The sequence below is a fragment of the Oncorhynchus mykiss genome, chromosome 17, assembly GCF_013265735.2.
Source record: "Oncorhynchus mykiss isolate Arlee chromosome 17, USDA_OmykA_1.1, whole genome shotgun sequence".
Taxonomy (NCBI): Eukaryota; Metazoa; Chordata; class Actinopteri; order Salmoniformes; family Salmonidae; genus Oncorhynchus; species Oncorhynchus mykiss.
Window position 1 is genome coordinate 11,971,996 of NC_048581.1, and position 19,745 is coordinate 11,991,740.

General features: G+C 45.4%; 2 protein-coding genes across 4 annotated transcripts in view; one reads left to right on the forward strand and one right to left on the reverse strand.

Annotated features, from left to right (window-relative positions):
* tecrb (trans-2,3-enoyl-CoA reductase b) overlaps window positions 1-13,634 on the reverse strand; it is a 37,354-nt gene extending 23,720 nt beyond the window's left edge. For 2 of the 3 annotated variants that reach the window (XM_036948972.1, XM_036948971.1), the window contains exon 1: window positions 3,551-3,941. In XM_036948972.1, coding sequence (XP_036804867.1) covers window positions 3,551-3,730 — 180 coding nt within the window. In that variant the 5' untranslated portion in view covers window positions 3,731-3,941. Of the gene's footprint in view, window positions 1-3,550; window positions 3,942-13,500 lie in introns of those variants that run through there. The other variant, XM_036948973.1, reaches the window with a different exon arrangement.
* Window positions 13,635-14,359: 725 nt separating this feature from the next.
* Window positions 14,360-18,916, forward strand: dnajb1b (DnaJ heat shock protein family (Hsp40) member B1b). The gene is made up of 4 exons (XM_036948969.1): window positions 14,360-14,888; window positions 16,517-16,851; window positions 16,986-17,255; window positions 17,482-18,916. Exons 1-4 carry the CDS (start codon window positions 14,669-14,671, stop codon window positions 17,710-17,712), a joined length of 1,056 nt encoding a protein of 351 aa, XP_036804864.1. The 5' UTR covers window positions 14,360-14,668; the 3' UTR covers window positions 17,713-18,916.
* Window positions 18,917-19,745: the final 829 nt, after the last annotated feature.

Genomic DNA, 19,745 nt, shown 5'->3' on the forward strand with positions numbered 1-19,745 from the left:
CATGATAAACCTAGCTAGGTGTTACACCTGTCATCTAACCATCAGACTATAACACCATGATAAACCTAGCTAGGTGTTACACCTGTCACAGTCTATAACACCATGATAAACCTAGCTAGGTGTTACACCTGTCATCTAACCATCAGACTATAACACCATGATAAACCTAGCTAGGTGTTACACCTGTCATCTAACCATCAGACTATAACACCATGATAAACCTAGCTAGGTGTTACACCTGTCATCTAACCATCAGACTATAACACCATGATAAACCTAGCTAGGTGTTACACCTGTCATCTAACCATCAGACTATAACACCATGATAAACCTAGCTAGGTGTTACACCTGTCATCTAACCATCAGACTATAACACCATGATAAACCTAGCTAGGTGTTACACCTGTCATCTAACCATCAGACTATAACACCATGATAAACCTAGCTAGGTGTTACACCTGTCATCTAACCATCAGACTATAACACCATGATAAACCTAGCTAGGTGTTACACCTGTCATCTAACCATCAGACTATAACACCATGATAAACCTAGCTAGGTGTTACACCTGTCACAGTCTATAACACCATGATAAACCTAGCTAGGTGTTACACCTGTCACAGTCTATAACACCATGATAAACCTAGCTAGGTGTTACACCTGTCACAGTCTATAACACCATGATAAACCTAGCTAGGTGTTACACCTGTCATCTAACCATCAGACTATAACACCATGATAAACCTAGCTAGGTGTTACACCTGTCATCTAACCATCAGACTATAACACCATGATAAACCTAGCTAGGTGTTACACCTGTCATCTAACCATCAGACTATAACACCATGATAAACCTAGCTAGGTGTTACACCTGTCATCTAACCATCAGACTATAACACCATGATAAACCTAGCTAGGTGTTACACCTGTCATCTAACCATCAGACTATAACACCATGATAAACCTAGCTAGGTGTTACACCTGTCACAGTCTATAACACCATGATAAACCTAGCTAGGTGTTACACCTGTCATCTAACCATCAGACTATAACACCATGATAAACCTAGCTAGGTGTTACACCTGTCATCTAACCATCAGACTATAACACCATGATAAACCTAGCTAGGTGTTACACCTGTCATCTAACCATCAGACTATAACACCATGATAAACCTAGCTAGGTGTTACACCTGTCATCTAACCATCAGACTATAACACCATGATAAACCTAGCTAGGTGTTACACCTGTCATCTAACCATCAGACTATAACACCATGATAAACCTAGCTAGGTGTTACACCTGTCATCTAACCATCAGACTATAACACCATGATAAACCTAGCTAGGTGTTACACCTGTCATCTACCCATCAGACTATAACACCATGATAAACCTAGCTAGGTGTTACACCTGTCATCTAACCATCAGACTATAACACCATGATAAACCTAGCTAGGTGTTACACCTGTCATCTAACCATCAGACTATAACACCATGATAAACCTAGCTAGGTGTTACACCTGTCATCTAACCATCAGACTATAACACCATGATAAACCTAGCTAGGTGTTACACCTGTCATCTACCCATCAGACTATAACACCATGATAAACCTAGCTAGGTGTTACACCTGTCACAGTCTATAACACCATGATAAACCTAGCTAGGTGTTACACCTGTCATCTAACCATCAGACTATAACACCATGATAAACCTAGCTAGGTGTTACACCTGTCACAGTCTATAACACCATGATAAACCTAGCTAGGTGTTACACCTGTCATCTAACCATCAGACTATAACACCATGATAAACCTAGCTAGGTGTTACACCTGTCATCTAACCATCAGACTATAACACCATGATAAACCTAGCTAGGTGTTACACCTGTCATCTAACCATCAGACTATAACACCATGATAAACCTAGCTAGGTGTTACACCTGTCATCTAACCATCAGACTATAACACCATGATAAACCTAGCTAGGTGTTACACCTGTCACAGTCTATAACACCATGATAAACCTAGCTAGGTGTTACACCTGTCATCTAACCATCAGACTATAACACCATGATAAACCTAGCTAGGTGTTACACCTGTCACAGACTATAACACCATGATAAACCTAGCTAGGTGTTACACCTGTCACAGTCTATAACACCATGATAAACCTAGCTAGGTGTTACACCTGTCATTTACCCATCAGACTATAACACCATGATAAACCTAGCTAGGTGTTACACCTGTCATCTAACCATCAGACTATAACACCATGATAAACCTAGCTAGGTGTTACACCTGTCATCTAACCATCAGACTATAACACCATGATAAACCTAGCTAGGTGTTACACCTGTCATCTAACCATCAGACTATAACACCATGATAAACCTAGCTAGGTGTTACACCTGTCATCTAACCATCAGACTATAACACCATGATAAACCTAGCTAGGTGTTACACCTGTCATCTAACCATCAGACTATAACACCATGATAAACCTAGCTAGGTGTTACACCTGTCATCTAACCATCAGACTATAACACCATGATAAACCTAGCTAGGTGTTACACCTGTCACAGTCTATAACACCATGATAAACCTAGCTAGGTGTTACACCTGTCATCTAACCATCAGACTATAACACCATGATAAACCTAGCTAGGTGTTACACCTGTCATCTAACCATCAGACTATAACACCATGATAAACCTAGCTAGGTGTTACACCTGTCATCTAACCATCAGACTATAACACCATGATAATAGACAGGAGTTTTAACCTCTAAGCCATAATAACGATAGTTTACTACAGTCCTAGGTAGTACTGATCACTCGGGGCCGTTCTTGCTCAGACAAGGCTTAACTACTTCAGGTTGTATCTGGAGCTACACAGCACTATACAGACTGACTGGGCTCAGACAGACAGACAAACAGCACTATACAGACTGACTGGGCTCAGACAGACAGACAAACAGCACTATACAGACTGACTGGGCTCAGACAGACAGACAAACAGCACTATACAGACTGACTGGGCTCAGACAGACAGACAGACAGCACTATACAGACTGACTGGGCTCAGACAGACAGACAGACAGCACTATACAGACTGACTGGGCTCAGACAGACAGACAGACAGCACTATACAGACTGACTGGGCTCAGACAGACAGACAGACAGCACTATACAGACTGACTGGGCTAAGACAGACAGACAGACAGCACTATACAGACTGACTGGGCTCAGACAGACAGACAGACAGCACTATACAGACTGACTGGGCTCAGACAGACAGACAGACAAACAGCACTATACAGACTGACTGGGCTCAGACAGACAGACAGACAACACTATACAGACTGACTGGGCTCAGACAGACAGCACTTCTGACCTGAGTACAGTGGAACGTCCTACATTAGACTAATAGTCCTATCTAGCCTGCACCTGTTGTACCATTTAACACAGAGACACACACAGATATAGACGTGTGCCCCCCCCACACACACACACACACACACACACAGTATTTGTGAAGAGGTCTTACCTTGTCCAGGAAGCAGAGTTTGTCCTTGGTCTTGGCATCCAGAATCTCCACCTCAAAGAAAACCACAGCTTTCTTAGCCTTCTTAGCTTTGGGCCGTTTAACGGGGGGTGCTGGCACCCCTGGGACACTCCCCGGACCAGCCTTTTTGTGGGTAGCCCCCTCTAGTACTACGGTATCCATATCCACACTCCTCCACCACTAGCCTCTCTATTTAATCCCTTTGTCTGAAAAAATACAGTTTTCTCAAGTCCCTCAGTTTGAGCAAAGAGAGGAGAACGGGGGCGCCTGGTTTCAGCTGTGGAAATAAATCTCTCCCCCTCGTTCGCTCTGTCGTTTTCCCTCCCATCCCTCCCTCCTTCCTTTCTATCATTCTGTCACCCCCCCTCTCATTCCTTCTTCCCTGGCACACTGGCTGCTTTATTTAACCCCACCCCCACACAGCCCTGCTCCCCTGTGAAGTCATGTACAGCAGGGAGCAAGGTTTATAGAACAGTAAGAAAAGTTGATGCATTCTTGTGTTGAGTTGATTTTGAACCCCCCCCCCAACTAAGATACCCGAGCACCCCCCTCCCCAGTCTAGAAGGAAGTGTGTGTCATCAGTCCCCCCCCCCCACAGCTAAATAAAAAGTTCTGTGTAAGCAACCCTCTCTCTGCCCTCAACACCTCTACTACCCCCCCCCCCCCCCCCCCCCCCCCGGCTTAGTTAGGGGATTTCTCCTCCGGCCACACCTTCCCTACCCCCCTCCCCTCTCCTCCCGGTTTAGTTAGGGGATTTCTCATAATGTTCAGAAACATCACCCTATACCCTGAACCCTCACATCCAAACAAAACCATCGATCTCAAAGATAACAAACCTCCGGCCACACCCTCCACCTTCCCTACCCCCCTCCCCTCTCCTCCCGGTTTAGTTAGGGGATTTCTCATAATGTCTGGAAACATCACCCTATACCCTGAACCCTCACATCCAAACAAAACCATCGATCTCAAAGATAACAAACTGTAGAACACGATGCACAAAGGACCACTTTTAGATGTTACAGAACCCCTTTACAGGAAGAACTGTGCAGATGTTACAGAACCCCTTTACAGGAAGAACTGTGTAGATGTTACAGAACCCCTTTACAGGAAGAACTGTGCAGCTGTTACAGAACCCCTTTACAGGAAGAACTGTGCAGATGTTACAGAACCCCTTTACAGGAAGAACTGTGCAGATGTTACAGAACCCCTTTACATGAAGAACTGTGTAGATGTTACAGAACCCCTTTACAGGAAGAACTGTGTAGATGTTACAGAACCCCTTTACAGGAAGAACTGTGTAGATGTTACAGAACCCCTTTACAGGAAGAACTGTGTAGATGTTACAGAACCCCTTTACAGGAAGAACTGTGTAGATGTTACAGAACCCCTTTACAGGAAGAACTGTGTAGATGTTACAGAACCCCTTTACAGGAAGAACTGTGTAGATGTTACAGAACCCCTTTACAGGAAGAACTGTGTAGATGTTACAGAACCCCTTTACAGGAAGAACTGTGTAGATGTTACAGAACCCCTTTACAGGAAGAACTGTGTAGATGTTACAGAACCCCTTTACAGGAAGAACTGTGTAGATGTTACAGAACCCCTTTACAGGAAGAACTGTGTAGATGTTACAGAACCCCTTTACAGGAAGAACTGTGTAGATGTTACAGAACCCCTTTACAGGAAGAACTGTGTAGATGTTACAGAACCCCTTTACAGGAAGAACTGTGTAGATGTTACAGAACCCCTTTACAGGAAGAACTGTGCAGATGTTACAGAACCCCTTTACAGGAAGAACTGTGCAGATGTTACAGAACCCCTTTACAGGAAGAACTGTGTAGATGTTACAGAACCCCTTTACAGGAAGAACTGTGCAGATGTTACAGAACCCCTTTACAGGAAGAACTGTGCAGATGTTACAGAACCCCTTTACAGGAAGAACTGTGTAGATGTTACAGAACCCCTTTACAGGAAGAACTGTGCAGATGTTACAGAACCCCTTTACAGGAAGAACTGTGTAGATGTTACAGAACCCCTTTACAGGAAGAACTGTGTAGATGTTACAGAACCCCTTTACAGGAAGAACTGTGTAGATGGTACAGAACCCCTTTACAGGAAGAACTGTGCAGATGTTACAGAACCCCTTTACAGGAAGAACTGTGCAGATGTTACAGAACCCCTTTACAGGAAGAACTGTGTAGATGTTACAGAACCCCTTTACAGGAAGAACTGTGTAGATGTTACAGAACCCCTTTACAGGAAGAACTGTGTAGATGTTACAGAACCCCTTTACAGGAAGAACTGTGCAGATGTTACAGAACCCCTTTACAGGAAGAACTGTGTAGATGTTACAGAACCCCTTTACAGGAAGAACTGTGTAGATGTTACAGAACCCCTTTACAGGAAGAACTGTGTAGATGTTACAGAACCCCTTTACAGGAAGAACTGTGTAGATGTTACAGAACCCCTTTACAGGAAGAACTGTGTAGATGTTACAGAACCCCTTTACAGGAAGAACTGTGTAGATGTTACAGAACCCCTTTACAGGAAGAACTGTGTAGATGTTACAGAACCCCTTTACAGGAAGAACTGTGCAGATGTTACAGAACCCCTTTACAGGAAGAACTGTGTAGATGTTACAGAACCCCTTTACAGGAAGAACTGTGCAGATGTTACAGAACCCCTTTACAGGAAGAACTGTGCAGATGTTACAGAACCCCTTTACAGGAAGAACTGTGCAGATGTTACAGAACCCCTTTACAGGAAGAACTGTGTAGATGTTACAGAACCCCTTTACAGGAATAACTGTGCAGATGTTACAGAACCCCTTTACAGGAAGAACTGTGCAGATGTTACAGAACCCCTTTACAGGAAGAACTGTGCAGATGTTACAGAACCCCTTTGCAGGAAGAACTGTGCAGATGTTACAGAACCCCTTTACAGGAAGAACTGTGCAGATGTTACAGAACCCCTTTACAGGAAGAACTGTGTAGATGTTACAGAACCCCTTTACAGGAAGAACTGTGTAGATGTTACAGAACCCCTTTACTGGAAGAACTGTGCAGATGTTACAGAACCCCTTTACAGGAAGAACTGTGTAGATGTTACAGAACCCCTTTACAGGAAGAACTGTGCAGATGTTACAGAACCCCTTTACAGGAAGAACTGTGTAGATGTTACAGAACCCCTTTACAGGAAGAACTGTGCAGATGTTACAGAACCCCTTTACAGGAAGAACTGTGTAGATGTTACAGAACCCCTTTACAGGAAGAACTGTGCAGATGTTACAGAACCCCTTTACAGGAAGAACTGTGCAAATGTTACAGAACCCCTTTACAGGAAGAACTGTGTAGATGTTACAGAACCCCTTTACAGGAAGAACTGTGCAGATGTTACAGAACCCCTTTACAGGAAGAACTGTGCAGATGTTACAGAACCCCTTTACAGGAAGAACTGTGTAGATGTTACAGAACCCCTTTACAGGAAGAACTGTGTAGATGTTACAGAACCCCTTTACAGGAAGAACTGTGCAGATGTTACAGAACCCCTTTACAGGAAGAACTGTGCAGATGTTACAGAACCCCTTTACAGGAAGAACTGTGCAGATGTTACAGAACCCCTTTACAGGAAGAACTGTGTAGATGTTACAGAACCCCTTTACAGGAAGAACTGTGCAGATGTTACAGAACCCCTTTACAGGAAGAACTGTGCAGATGTTACAGAACCCCTTTACAGGAAGAACTGTGCAGATGTTACAGAACCCCTTTACAGGAAGAACTGTGTAGATGTTACAGAACCCCTTTACAGGAAGAACTGTGTAGATGTTACAGAACCCCTTTACAGGAAGAACTGTGCAGATGTTACAGAACCCCTTTACAGGAAGAACTGTGCAGATGTTACAGAACCCCTTTACAGGAAGAACTGTGCAGATGTTACAGAACCCCTTTACAGGAAGAACTGTGCAGATGTTACAGAACCCCTTTACAGGAAGAACTGTGCAGATGTTACAGAACCCCTTTACAGGAAGAACTGTGTAGATGTTACAGAACCCCTTTACAGGAAGAACTGTGTAGATGTTACAGAACCCCTTTACAGGAAGAACTGTGTAGATGTTACAGAACCCCTTTACAGGAAGAACTGTGCAGATGTTACAGAACCCCTTTACAGGAAGAACTGTGCAGATGTTACAGAACCCCTTTACAGGAAGAACTGTGCAGATGTTACAGAACCCCTTTACAGGAAGAACTGTGCAGATGTTACAGAACCCCTTTACAGGAAGAACTGTGCAGATACAGTGTTTGGTAACAGAATAAAACTGAGGGAGATTTTACTCCAATTCTGTTACCAAACTTTGCATATGTACAGTTTTTCCAGCAAATACTTATTTTATTTACTGTGTAAATTAGTCAAAGTAGTCCTTGTGCACACAGTGCCTTGTGAAAGTATGTGTTCTCGGGGTGACGAGAGGTGCTGGGTTTGCGCCAGACATAGCGTTCTCCTTGATGGCCAAAAAGCTCCATTTAGTTTCATCTGACCAGAGTACCTTCTTCCATATGTTTGGGGAGTCTCCCATATGCTTTTTGGGGAGGGTCAAACATGTTGCTTATTTTCTTCTGGCCACTCTTCCTTGAAGCCCCTCTCTGTGGAGTGTACAGCTTAAAGTGGTCCTACGGACAGATACTACAATCTCCTCTGTGGAGTTTTGCAGCTCCTTCAGGGTTATCTTTTGTCTCTTTGTTGCCTCTCTGGTTAATGCCCTCCTTGCCTGGTCCATGCCCTCTCTTGGCAGGTTTGTTGTGGTGCCATATTCTTTCAATTTGTTAATAACTAATTTAAAATGGTGCTCTGTGTGGATGTTCAAAGTTTTTGATATTTTTTTTTATACCCCAACCCTGATCTGTACTTCTAAACCACTTTGTCCCTGACCTGTTTGGAGAGAACCTTGGTCTTCATGGTGCCGTTCCTTACTTAGTGGTGTTGCAGACTCTGGGGCCTTTCAGAACAGATATATATATACACACATACACACACTGAGATCATGTGACACTTAGACTGCACACAGGTAGACTTGATTAAACTAATTATGTGACTTCTGAAGGTGATCAGTGGCACCAGATCTTATTGAGGGGCTTCATAGTAAAGGGGGTGAATACATACAGTGCCTTGCGAAAGTATTCGGCCCCCTTAAGTTAATACTTTGTAGCGCCACCTTTTGCTGCGATTACAGCTGTAAGTCGCTTGGGGTATGTCTCTATCAGTTTTGCACATCGAGAGACTGACATTTTTTCCCATTCCTCCTTGCAAAACAGCTCAAGCTCAGTGAGGTTGGATGGAGAGCATTTGTGAACAGCAGTTTTCAGTTCTTTCCACAGATTCTCGATTGGATTCAGGTCTGGACTTTGACTTGGCCATTCTAACACCTGGATATGTTTATTTTTGAACCATTCCATTGTAGATTTTGCTTTATGTTTTGGATCATTGTCTTGTTGGAAGACAAATCTCCGTCCCAGTCTCAGGTCTTTTGCAGACTCCATCAGGTTTTCTTCCAGAATGGTCCTGTATTTGGCTCCATCCATCTTCCCATCAATTTTAACCATCTTCCCTGTCCCTGCTGAAGAAAAGCAGGCCCAAACCATGATGCTGCCACCACCATGTTTGACAGTGGGGATGGTGTGTTCAGGGTGATGAGCTGTGTTGCTTTTACACTAAACATAACGTCTTGCATTGTTGCCAAATAGTTAAATTTTGGTTTCATCTGACCAGAGAACCTTCTTCCACATGTTTGGTGTGTCTCCCAGGTGGCTTGTGGCAAACTTTAAACGACACTTTTTATGGATATCTTTAAGAAATGGCTTTCTTCTTGCCACTCTTCCATAAAGGCCAGATTTGTGCAATATACGACTGATTGTTGTCCTATGGACAGAGTCTCCCACCTCAGCTGTAGATCTCTGCAGTTCATCCAGAGTGATCATGGGCCTCTTGGCTGCATCTCTGATCAGTTTTCGCCTTGTATGAGCTGAAAGTTTAGAGGGACGGCCAGGTCTTGGTAGATTTGCAGTGGTCTGATACTCCTTCCATTTCAATATTATCGCTTGCACAGTGCTCCTTGGGATGTTTAAAGCTTGGGAAATCTTTTTGTATCCAAATCCGGCTTTAAACTTCTTCACAACAGTATCTCGGACCTGCCTGGTGTGTTCCTTGTTCTTCATGATGCTCTCTGCGCTTTTAACGGACCTCTGAGACTATCACAGTGCAGGTGCATTTATACGGAGACTTGATTACACACAGGTGGATTGTATTTATCGTCATTAGTCATTTAGGTCAACATTGGATCATTCAGAGATCCTCACTGAACTTCTGGAGAGACTTTGCTGCACTGAAAGTAAAGGGGCTGAATAATTTTGCACACCCAATTTTTCAGTTTTTGATTTGTTAAAAAAGTTTGAAATATCCAATAAATGTCGTTCCACTTCATGATTGTGTCCCACTTGTTGTTGATTCTTCACAAAAAAAAATACAGTTTTATATCTTTATGTTTGAAGCCTAAAATGTGGCAAAAGGTCGCAAAGTTCAAGGGGGCCGAATACTTTCGCAAGGCACTGTACACGCACCACTTAATTTTTTTTGAATTTTTTTAAACAAGTAATTTTTTCATTTCACTTCACCAATTTGGACTATGTCCATTACATGAAATCCAAATAAAAATATATTTAAATTACAGGTTGTAAGGCAACAAAATAGGAAAAACGTCAAGGGGGTGAATACTTTTGCAAGGCACTGTAGAGTTGTATGGTTTTATAAACTGTGAAATCAATGCTTTTTGTTTGATATACATTTTAAAGTGAAACATCTGAGTCTACGCAATTCCATTACTGTAGATCTGACAATAAAATGATGCTTTGTAGTCCACACACACACACACACACACACACACCAAGCCAGGCATGGCTAGGATTTCTCTAGCTATTTAAACCCCCCCATTCCATCTACCCCCGTCTATATAAAGACCCCCCTGGGATAACAGCCTTTTCTTGTGCTGGAGGTCTAAAGCAGTACAGGATAGACAACTGTCATAGCTGGGGTAGTGTTATGGTAGTGTTATGGTAGGGCTGGGGTAGTGTTATGGTAGTGTTATGGTAGGTAGGGCTGGGGTAGTGTTATGGTAGTGTTATGGTAGTGTTATGGTAGGGCTGGGGTAGTGTTATGGTAGGGCTGGGGTAGTGTTATGGTAGGGCTGGGGTAGTGTTATGGTAGGGCTGGGGTAGTGTTATGGTAGGGCTGGGGTAGTGTTATGGTAGTGCTGGGGTAGTGTTAAGGGTAGGGAGGTGTTAGGGTCAGGAAGGGGTAAAACGTGGAGCTCTAGAGTAGGACAGCATTGGAACTAGCTAAATTCAAGACTCGGGTAGTAGTGCAGGTTGGAGGAGTGCTGTGCTGCCATGACTGAGTGGGGAAGACAGAGGGATTCGTAGAACACTCCAGCTCATTATAGTGCACTGATAGGTTCCCTCCCTCTCTACAGGTTGACAGACGGTGTATCTCTAGTCTACTGGACTCTGGCATCTCCACACCGTTCTTCGCACTGACACACAGGTCAGTGTTAATGATTAATGTTATTTACTGGTTGTTTAAGCACAGAAATGCACTGTGAGCTTAGCACAACGTTCTCTACGGACAGACCTGATGATGATGTAGTGGACTAGCAACTGATCTACAGTCAGGTATATTCTACCACCCAAATGGTTAATATTAGCATTGTGCATATGGTAATCTGATCCTAGATCTGTGGTATGGTGGATTGAGTGTCCATCTTCACCTGTGTGTTGTTGTCAGTGCAGCGAGGCAGCAGGTGTCATGCCTCGGTCTATATTTACTATTACAGTGCTTTGGCTCCACCTTGTGGATATGTGTTATAACTACATCAGCAGTGATTTTCTGTTGTGATGAATGTATTCATTGGAGATCATTTGGATTCAAGATGAATGCAGACAGTAACGCAGACAGTGATGCAGACAGTGATGCAGACAGTGATGCAGACAGTAATGCAGACAGTAATGCAGACAGTAATGCAGACAGTAATGCAGACAGTAATGCAGACAGTGCTGCAGACAGTAATGCAGACAGTAATCTGGTTGATTGTTAGCAATCCTTCCCTGATGGCCAATGACGCATTGATACGGGCCCAACATTTATTCTATAGTCAAATGCACATCTTACCAGTGCAATAACATGTCTATATTGGGCTTCCTGCAGACTAATCTAGATATCACTGTAGCCTGCTGGTATGTTAGCTTTACTACGGCCTCCAAGAGTTCTGGACCTTTCCGGCAGAACACTAGGTTACATTGTAGCAGGCGAGCGGGTCCCAGCTCCTCTATAGCTGTTCTGTCCCTCAGTTACTACATTAGAAAGAGAAAACGATCTTGGAATGAAAACCTCCCTGTGCATAGAGGCATCAGACAGACCTGGGTTGAAGTACTATTTGAAATGCATCATTTGCTTGATTGATCTTTCCATGGCTTTAACACAGACCAATGGAATAGTCCAATAGCTGCAAACGTTAACCCATCTACAACTCTAGATAGGCTAGAGGGCAAACTCTCACAGTATTGGATCGAGTTCAAATATCTTGTACGAGGAGGAGGAGACATGGGGGAGGGGTGGGAACCCATTGGTCGGGGCACTTCTAACTCTACACAACTCCCCAAACTGGCTCCTTCACATCCTGTCGTTTGGGTTTGGTCGGCACACATGCTGTAGCTTCAGTCCTGGTAGCCATGACAACACCTGCTGTAGCTTCAGTCCTGGTAGCCATGACAACACCTGCTGTAGCTAGCTCGCCTGCAGTCTAGAAAGCGGTTTTAAAATCTGACTGTAGGAGGATTAACTCCCCTCTAGACACTGATATAAGATCAGTTTGTATGCGATTACCCCCAAATGGCTAAGGTTAGGTTTAGTGGGGGTTAATCTGGTCCTAGATCTGTGTGTATTGGGTCTGAGAGAGCCACAAGGACAACACATGTAGAGGTAAATGTCTATAGGTCTGTCTCCCTATACAGCCATCAGAGTGAAGGTGGTCATGTGTTTCAGAGGACATAGTAACTACCATTATTGCCTGTTTGCTATGAATTTAACACAGTAGCCAGTGGGGTTTGATATGATTACATATACATCCTTGCATGCAGCCTTTCCTGCTCACCATATAACTTTGTCTCGTATTTGTGATTGAAAAACCTAAGTTGACGAGGCTATGTGCAATAGGAGTTTAGATTTAAGCTAGGCCTAGTTGTGTCATCACTTTACTCTCCTATATGCAGATCAACAAATCAACAGACTGTCAAATCAGTCTGATATGAGACGCAGTGGCCTCTTATGTTCATACAGTAAAGTAGTGTAACGGTCAACATTTCTACCCGAGAGGCTACATTATTGTACGACACGACACTCCCCACAAGGTTAGATTTGATGCGCACTTGACTGTTCACCTGCAATGATAGTCTCGCTGCCCTGCAGTGAAGCAACAATGCCGAGATAAGAACTCTTCAGCGTTCCAATCAACCAGCGGTGGCGCAGCCTAGTGTATGCATTGTGAGAAAACAACGGCTGGTATATAGATACATAAACTAGTAACCTATCTGTTTGGTTGGTTGGATTGCTGTTTATTGTGAAAGTAGAAGTGATAGGCTATGTCCATGATATGTGAATTGCAGGCAAGTAGACTACAACTTCGACCAGAGAGTCAAACAAGCACACCACCCGGGCTGGAGGCTTTGACATCCGAGTTAGCTCGTCTCTGTTCTCCAGCGTGTCCTACCATCCTAAATCTGACCGTCGGGAAACTGACTGACAATCTTACAACACCGGTAATGAAACAGCTAGAAATAATGTACAGAATCCCGATGAAAGGTTTCGAGTTACAGCGGATACTATCTTACCTCGTAATGCTTCATCTTGGCAGTTTGTGCTCGCTCTCATCCAAGGTGAGCGACGGGTCGTGCCTTCCAATCAGAGCAAGAGGAAGCATTGATGGCTTTCAGGTCCCCAATTGGTCCAATGATTGGGAAGTCCAATGGTTACCTCTTTACTATCACGTCCAATCAATGTATCGGAAAGCTAAGTAGATATGCCGTACTTCCCGTACTGTAGCCAATGGGGGAGTAGATTAAAAAATGGAGTGATTCGTTTGGACAAATGGAGATGCGGGGTAAATTGTATTAGCGGGTGATTATGTTAGTAAATCTTACGTTATCAACACCAGGGCAAACTACATACTGACTTTACAGATCAGCAATTTTAGTTCGTAGATTACCGACTGTTATATTGGGCGTAATGTGTCAGCGATGGTTTTCAAAAGCAGCAAGGCTGTTTGCCAAGGACAGGCCTGGACCTCTTTGTGGGCATTTGACCAAGAAGAGGCTAGTAAAAGTTGAAATAACGTAATTATTTAAATTGAGAAAGGACAGGGCTCAACCTAACGCATAGTACCAATAAACCTGAAGCATAGCGAGGACTAAACCTATAGTCCCAACAAACGCGACAGACAAACCACATTATGAGGGAATCAGTTTTGTTCCGGGGATCCATATAGGTTTTCCTCTGCGCAGTTTGCAGACACATTGTCATACATTCTGTTCACTAACACGATTCTTAGTACGTTTGATACATCCAGTGAGTCAACACTGTATCTGACACCACACACACAGGGGTGAGATTTCTACAAAGAAGGCGTGGTTGAGTTTCGGCTCGACTACAGAGGCGTGTCCTGTCGAACTGTCAAACTCAGTGACGCTCCACTAGGCGTGATCGGTCCCAGGAACTTTCGTCCGACAGGAGTTGAGCTGCGTTCAGACTCATCCTGATGCTGCTAGAAAATTCTCGAACTTTCTGCGCGGGTATAAACTAGAATGGGTCCCAAGCGGAGCTGACAGAACGGTAGCGTTCTTCAACAGTAAGTGTGCAGTTCAGGTTAGGCAACCGGACCAGCGCATTTAAAGAGAACTACCCGTCTACCTTGTGAATTTGATTGGCAGTCAGCACAGGCTCAAGCAAGGGAACTTTAAACTATTTCTCGCAGCTATTCGGTATTAACACACCGACAGCTAAATGGTCAAAATGGGTAAAGACTACTATAATGTTCTGGGCATACAGAAAGGGGCGACGGAGGACGAGATCAAGAAGGCTTATCGCAAGCAGGCTCTGCGTTACCACCCGGATAAAAACAAGTCTCCCAAAGCCGAGGACAAGTTTAAAGAAATAGCTGAAGCTTATGACGTCCTGAGCGACCCAAAGAAAAAAGACGTTTACGACCGATTCGGCGAAGAAGGTACGTGTTCTGTTGACCAGACACAACATGTTGTTATTAAAAGTGATGAATAAATACACGTTGTTTTCCGAAGTACTTTAGTTGGGTAGGCCTTTCGGAAACGATTTCAAAGCTGCGATTATAAAGATGTAAAGCTGAATTATTGTCGCTGGATATTTGGATGCGTATTAAGGCGAAAAGGAATTTCAAGATCTGTCTCAAGAACCTGCCTCTTTTCCTCTGATAATCTACTATTCTTCAGTGTTGCTGAAATCGTTGTATTTCTAGTGTTCTAACGCTTTGGGCCACAGAAGTTCCAAAAACAAACGCTATATGCTTATAACAAACCAAGCAATAGCTCATAAGCCTTCCCTTCTTGGACTGTGTGAGCAACAGTTTATACGTCTACATTTCTTAGCCTATGTGAGCTATATTTTATAACGAGAAAGGGCAAGACACAGCAGGCCTATAGCATCTATCAGTTTTCCCCCGTTGTCCATTCTTATGATTGTGCTGCAAGAGATTCGCGAGTTCCAACAAGAATCCCTTGCAGCACAATCATAAGAATGGAGGAGGGGAAAAAAAACTGATAGATACAATAACACTGCACGCCAAGAGCGGAGCGGAGAGGGAGAGGTGCGCGCCCACTACTGGAAGGTTCGGGCGCTGACGTCACAGCGGGGCGGAGACTTTGACAGTTTGGCGCTAGCCTGTCAGCAAGTTTCTCAAACGACAGATAGTGTGGCTGTGTACTCCTTAGTATGTGAAATGGCTAGCTAGTGGTGCGCGCTAATTGCGTTTCAATTGGTGACGTCACTCGCTTTGAGACCTTGAAGTAGTGGTTCCTTGCTCTGCAAGGGCCGCGGCTTTTGTGGAGTGATGGGTAACGGTGCTTTGTGGTGACTGTTGATGTGTGCAGAGGGTCCCTGGTTCGAGCCCGTTAGGGGCGAGGGGACGGACTAAAATTATACTGTTACACTAGGTTACAACGGTGCTGCTGTGTTCTTATCAGTTGTCTTTAAAGACTAGTCTAGATAACTCAACGGCCAAGCTGCATTATTCTGTGTATAGCAACAGACACTGTAGACCACAGGAGGTTGGTGGCACCTTAATTGGGGAGGATGGGCTCATGGTTATGACTGGAGCGGAAGTATCAAATACATCAGACACATTGTTTCCAGGAGTCTGTGTTCCATTTGCTCTGTTCTGGCCATTATTATGAGTCAGCCTCCCTTCTATCTCTACACACAGAGCGTTCCTCCCTTCTAGCCCTACACACAGAGCGTTCCTCCCTTCTAGCCCTACACACAGAGCGTTCCTCCCTTCTAGCCCTACACACAGAGCGTTCCTCCCTTCTAGCCCTACACACAGAGCGTTCCTCCCTTCTAGCCCTACACACAGAGCGTTCCTCCCTTCTAGCCCTACACACAGAGCGTTCCTCCCTTCTAGCCCTCCACACAGAGCGTTCCTCCCATCTAGCCCTCCACACAGACTCATTGTTTCCACAACCATGGGTGCCACTGCAGATAGGAAATGTTTACACAACTTATATTGAAAGAAGTCTGGACCAGAGCCACAAATGTTTAACTCTCCCTCTCTCTCTCTCCCCTCCCACCCCCCCTCCCTTCCTTCCTCCCTCTCCTCTCCAGGGTTGAAAGGAGGAGGCACCCCAGGAGGAGGGGGTGTTCCCGGGGGCCCTAGTTTCAGCTACTCCTTCCAAGGCGACCCCCACGCCATCTTCGCCGAGTTCTTCGGGGGCCGGAGCCCCTTCGACCAGTTCTTCCCCCGAAACGGTGGGGGCCCAGATGGGGACAACATGGACACTGACGATCCCTTCGCCCGTTTTGGGATGGGGGGCGGTGGCATGGGGGGGTTCCCCCGTTCCTTCAGCACAGGGATGGGAGGAGGGGGGATGGGGGGGCAGATGGTTGAGAAGCACCAGGACCCACCCGTGCTCCACGACCTCAGGGTGACCTTAGAGGAGGTTGGTTGGTTGACTTATGTTATTTGACCATTCAAGGTATCCATATACACACAGCACATCATACAATTTTAAAAAGTTGTGTAGGATAACACCATAAAGTCGATGCCTCGTTTCCATCCTGGTCTTTTTTAAAGGTGCTCTCAGGCTGCACTAAGAGAATGAAGATATCCCACAAGCGGCTGAACGCAGACAGACGGACCCTCCGGATGGAGGACAAGATCCTGGAGGTGGAGATAAAGAGGGGATGGAAGGAGGGGACGAAGGTCACCTTCCCTAAAGAGGGGGACGAGACGTCGACTAACATCCCGGCAGACGTGGTGTTCGTGGTCAAGGATAAGCCACACCCGGTGTTCCGGCGAGACGGCTCTGACATCGTTTACCCCGCCAAGGTCTCCCTCAGAGAGGTAAGGCAGAGTGATCTGAACTTTAACTAAACTAAATATACTTTGTTTTTACACGATCCTCTCCAAGTGCTGCCTAAACAAATTGATAGTACTTAGAATGACTCATTCTTGAACCTACAGACAACTGTTTGTATGTAGACTAGAGTGATGAAGTGTAATCTCTCTCTCGCTCTCTCTCTCTCTCTCTCTCTCTCTCTCTCTCTCTCTCTCTCTCCTTCCTCTTCAGGCGCTGTGCGGATGCACGGTCATCGTCCCCACGTTGGACGGCAGGACAGTAACCGTGACGACAGGGGACGTGGTGCGTCCGGGGATGAAACGCCGCATCACGGGGGAGGGGCTTCCTCTGCCCAAGCGGCCCGATCGCCGCGGTGACCTGCTGGTGGAGTACGAGGTTGCGTTTCCGGAGAGACTGAGTCAGAGTGCCAAGGAGACCATCGCACAGGTGCTTCCACCCTAGTCCTGATAGCTATAAACTATGAACGTCTTCAGGACAAAACGGACGGAGCAGACGAACAGTGAAAAGCAACATGTGGCTCTCCTCCCTATCGCCTCTGACCAAAGAACATTTATCGCCGCCATTTTCTGTTCCTTTCCAGACGATTGTTGAGTGTTGAATCGCCATCGTTCGTCGACACCCATCAGGTGACCTACTGCGCACGGCCAACTTTCGTTACGGTGTCTCTTGTCCTTTAGTTGAGGAAACTGTCACTCTGGACCTCGTGAGTCCACTTCAGAACCACTAGTGAACTGAGGAAACTCACTTTGGACCTCGTGAGTCCACTTCAGAACCACTTGTGAACTGAGGAAACTGTCACTCTGGACCTCGTGAGTCCACTTCAGAACCACTAGTGAACTGAGGAAACTGTCACTCTGGACCTCGTGAGTCCACTTCAGAACCACTTGTGAACTGAGGAAACTGTCACTCTGGACCTCGTGAGTCCACTTCAGAACCACTAGTGAACTGAGGAAACTGTCACTCTGGACCTCGTGAGTCCACTTCAGAACCACTAGTGAACTGAGGAAACTGTCACTCTGGACCTCGTGAGTCCACTTCAGAACCACTTGTGAACTGAGGAAACTGTCACTCTGGACCTCGTGAGTCCACTTCAGAACCACTAGTGAACTGAGGAAACTGTCACTCTGGACCTCGTGAGTCCACTTCAGAACCACTAGTGAACTGAGGAAACTGTCACTCTGGACCTCGTGAGTCCACTTCAGAACCACTAGTGAACTGAGGAAACTGTCACTCTGGACCTCGTGAGTCCACTTCAGAACCACTAGTGAACTGAGGAAACTGTCACTCTGGACCTCGTGAGTCCACTTCAGAACCACTAGTGAACTGAGGAAACTGTCACTCTGGACCTCGTGAGTCCACTTCAGAACCACTAGTGAACTGAGGAAACTGTCACTCTGGACCTCGTGAGTCCACTTCAGAACCACTAGTGAACTGAGGAAACTGTCACTCTGGACCTCGTGAGTCCACTTCAGAACCACTAGTGAACTGAGGAAAACTTGCAACCCATATTATTCAAAAAGCATCTTAGAGTAGTTATGCTAATAATACATGTGACTACATGGACAGGGGGGCACCTGATCCCAGATCAGCACTACTGCACTGTAGAACCAGAGACCATCAAATAAATGTTGTTTGGCTTCCTTTAGTATGAGCCTCTTTTTAGCTGTACTTCCCCACTGGGGAATGTTGCCATGTACAGACTAGAGCCATTGGCTTGTTAGCAGTGGTTCCCAAACCTCTCCTCTGGGACCCTCAGACATTTAACACAACATTGTTGTAGCCCTGAACTGGCTCACCTGGTTCACCTAGTCAAGGGCTTGAACTGGCTCACCTGGTTCACCTAGTCAAGGGCTTGAACTGGCTCACCTGGTTCACCTAGTCAAGGGCTTGAACTGGCTCACCCGGTTCACCTAGTCAAGGGCTTGAACTGGCTCACCTGGTTCACCTAGTCAAGGGCTTGAACTGGCTCACCTGGTTCACCTAGTCAAGGGCTTGAACTGGCTCACCTGGTTCACCTAGTCAAGGGCTTGAACTGGCTCACCTGGTTCACCTAGTCAAGGGCTTGAACTGGCTCACCTGGTTCACCTAGTCAAGGGCTTGAACTGGCTCACCCGGTTCACCTAGTCAAGGGCTTGAACTGGCTCACCCGGTTCACCTAGTCAAGGGCTTGAACTGGCTCACCCGGTTCACCTAGTCAAGGGCTTGAACTGGCTCACCTGGTTCACCTAGTCAAGGGCTTGAACTGGCTCACCTGGTTCACCTAGTCAAGGGCTTGATGATTAGTTGATATGAGAGAGGGGAGATTAGGGTGAGAATGAATGGATTCTATTTGACTCCCTCTCCAAGACATTTAGTGCCAGAGAGACTGTTGGAGTAAGAGATTCATCATGATTCATCTTGTCGATTGGTTGACTAATGTAATCAGGTGTTCTAGCTCTTGAGTAGATGAAATCCATTCGTCTGCGGGTCCCCCA

What these genes read in the sequence shown, in the direction of transcription:
- dnajb1b (XM_036948969.1), top strand. Translation starts at nt 14,669, where the DNA reads ATGGTCAAAATGGGTAAAGACTACTATAATGTTCTGGGCATACAGAAA. An exon ending in CGACCGATTCGGCGAAGAAG is followed by an intron (nt 14,889 to 16,516) that starts GTACGTGTTCTG and finishes TCTCCTCTCCAG; the next exon opens with GGTTGAAAGGAGGAGGCACC. An exon ending in TCAGGGTGACCTTAGAGGAG is followed by an intron (nt 16,852 to 16,985) that starts GTTGGTTGGTTG and finishes TCTTTTTTAAAG; the next exon opens with GTGCTCTCAGGCTGCACTAA.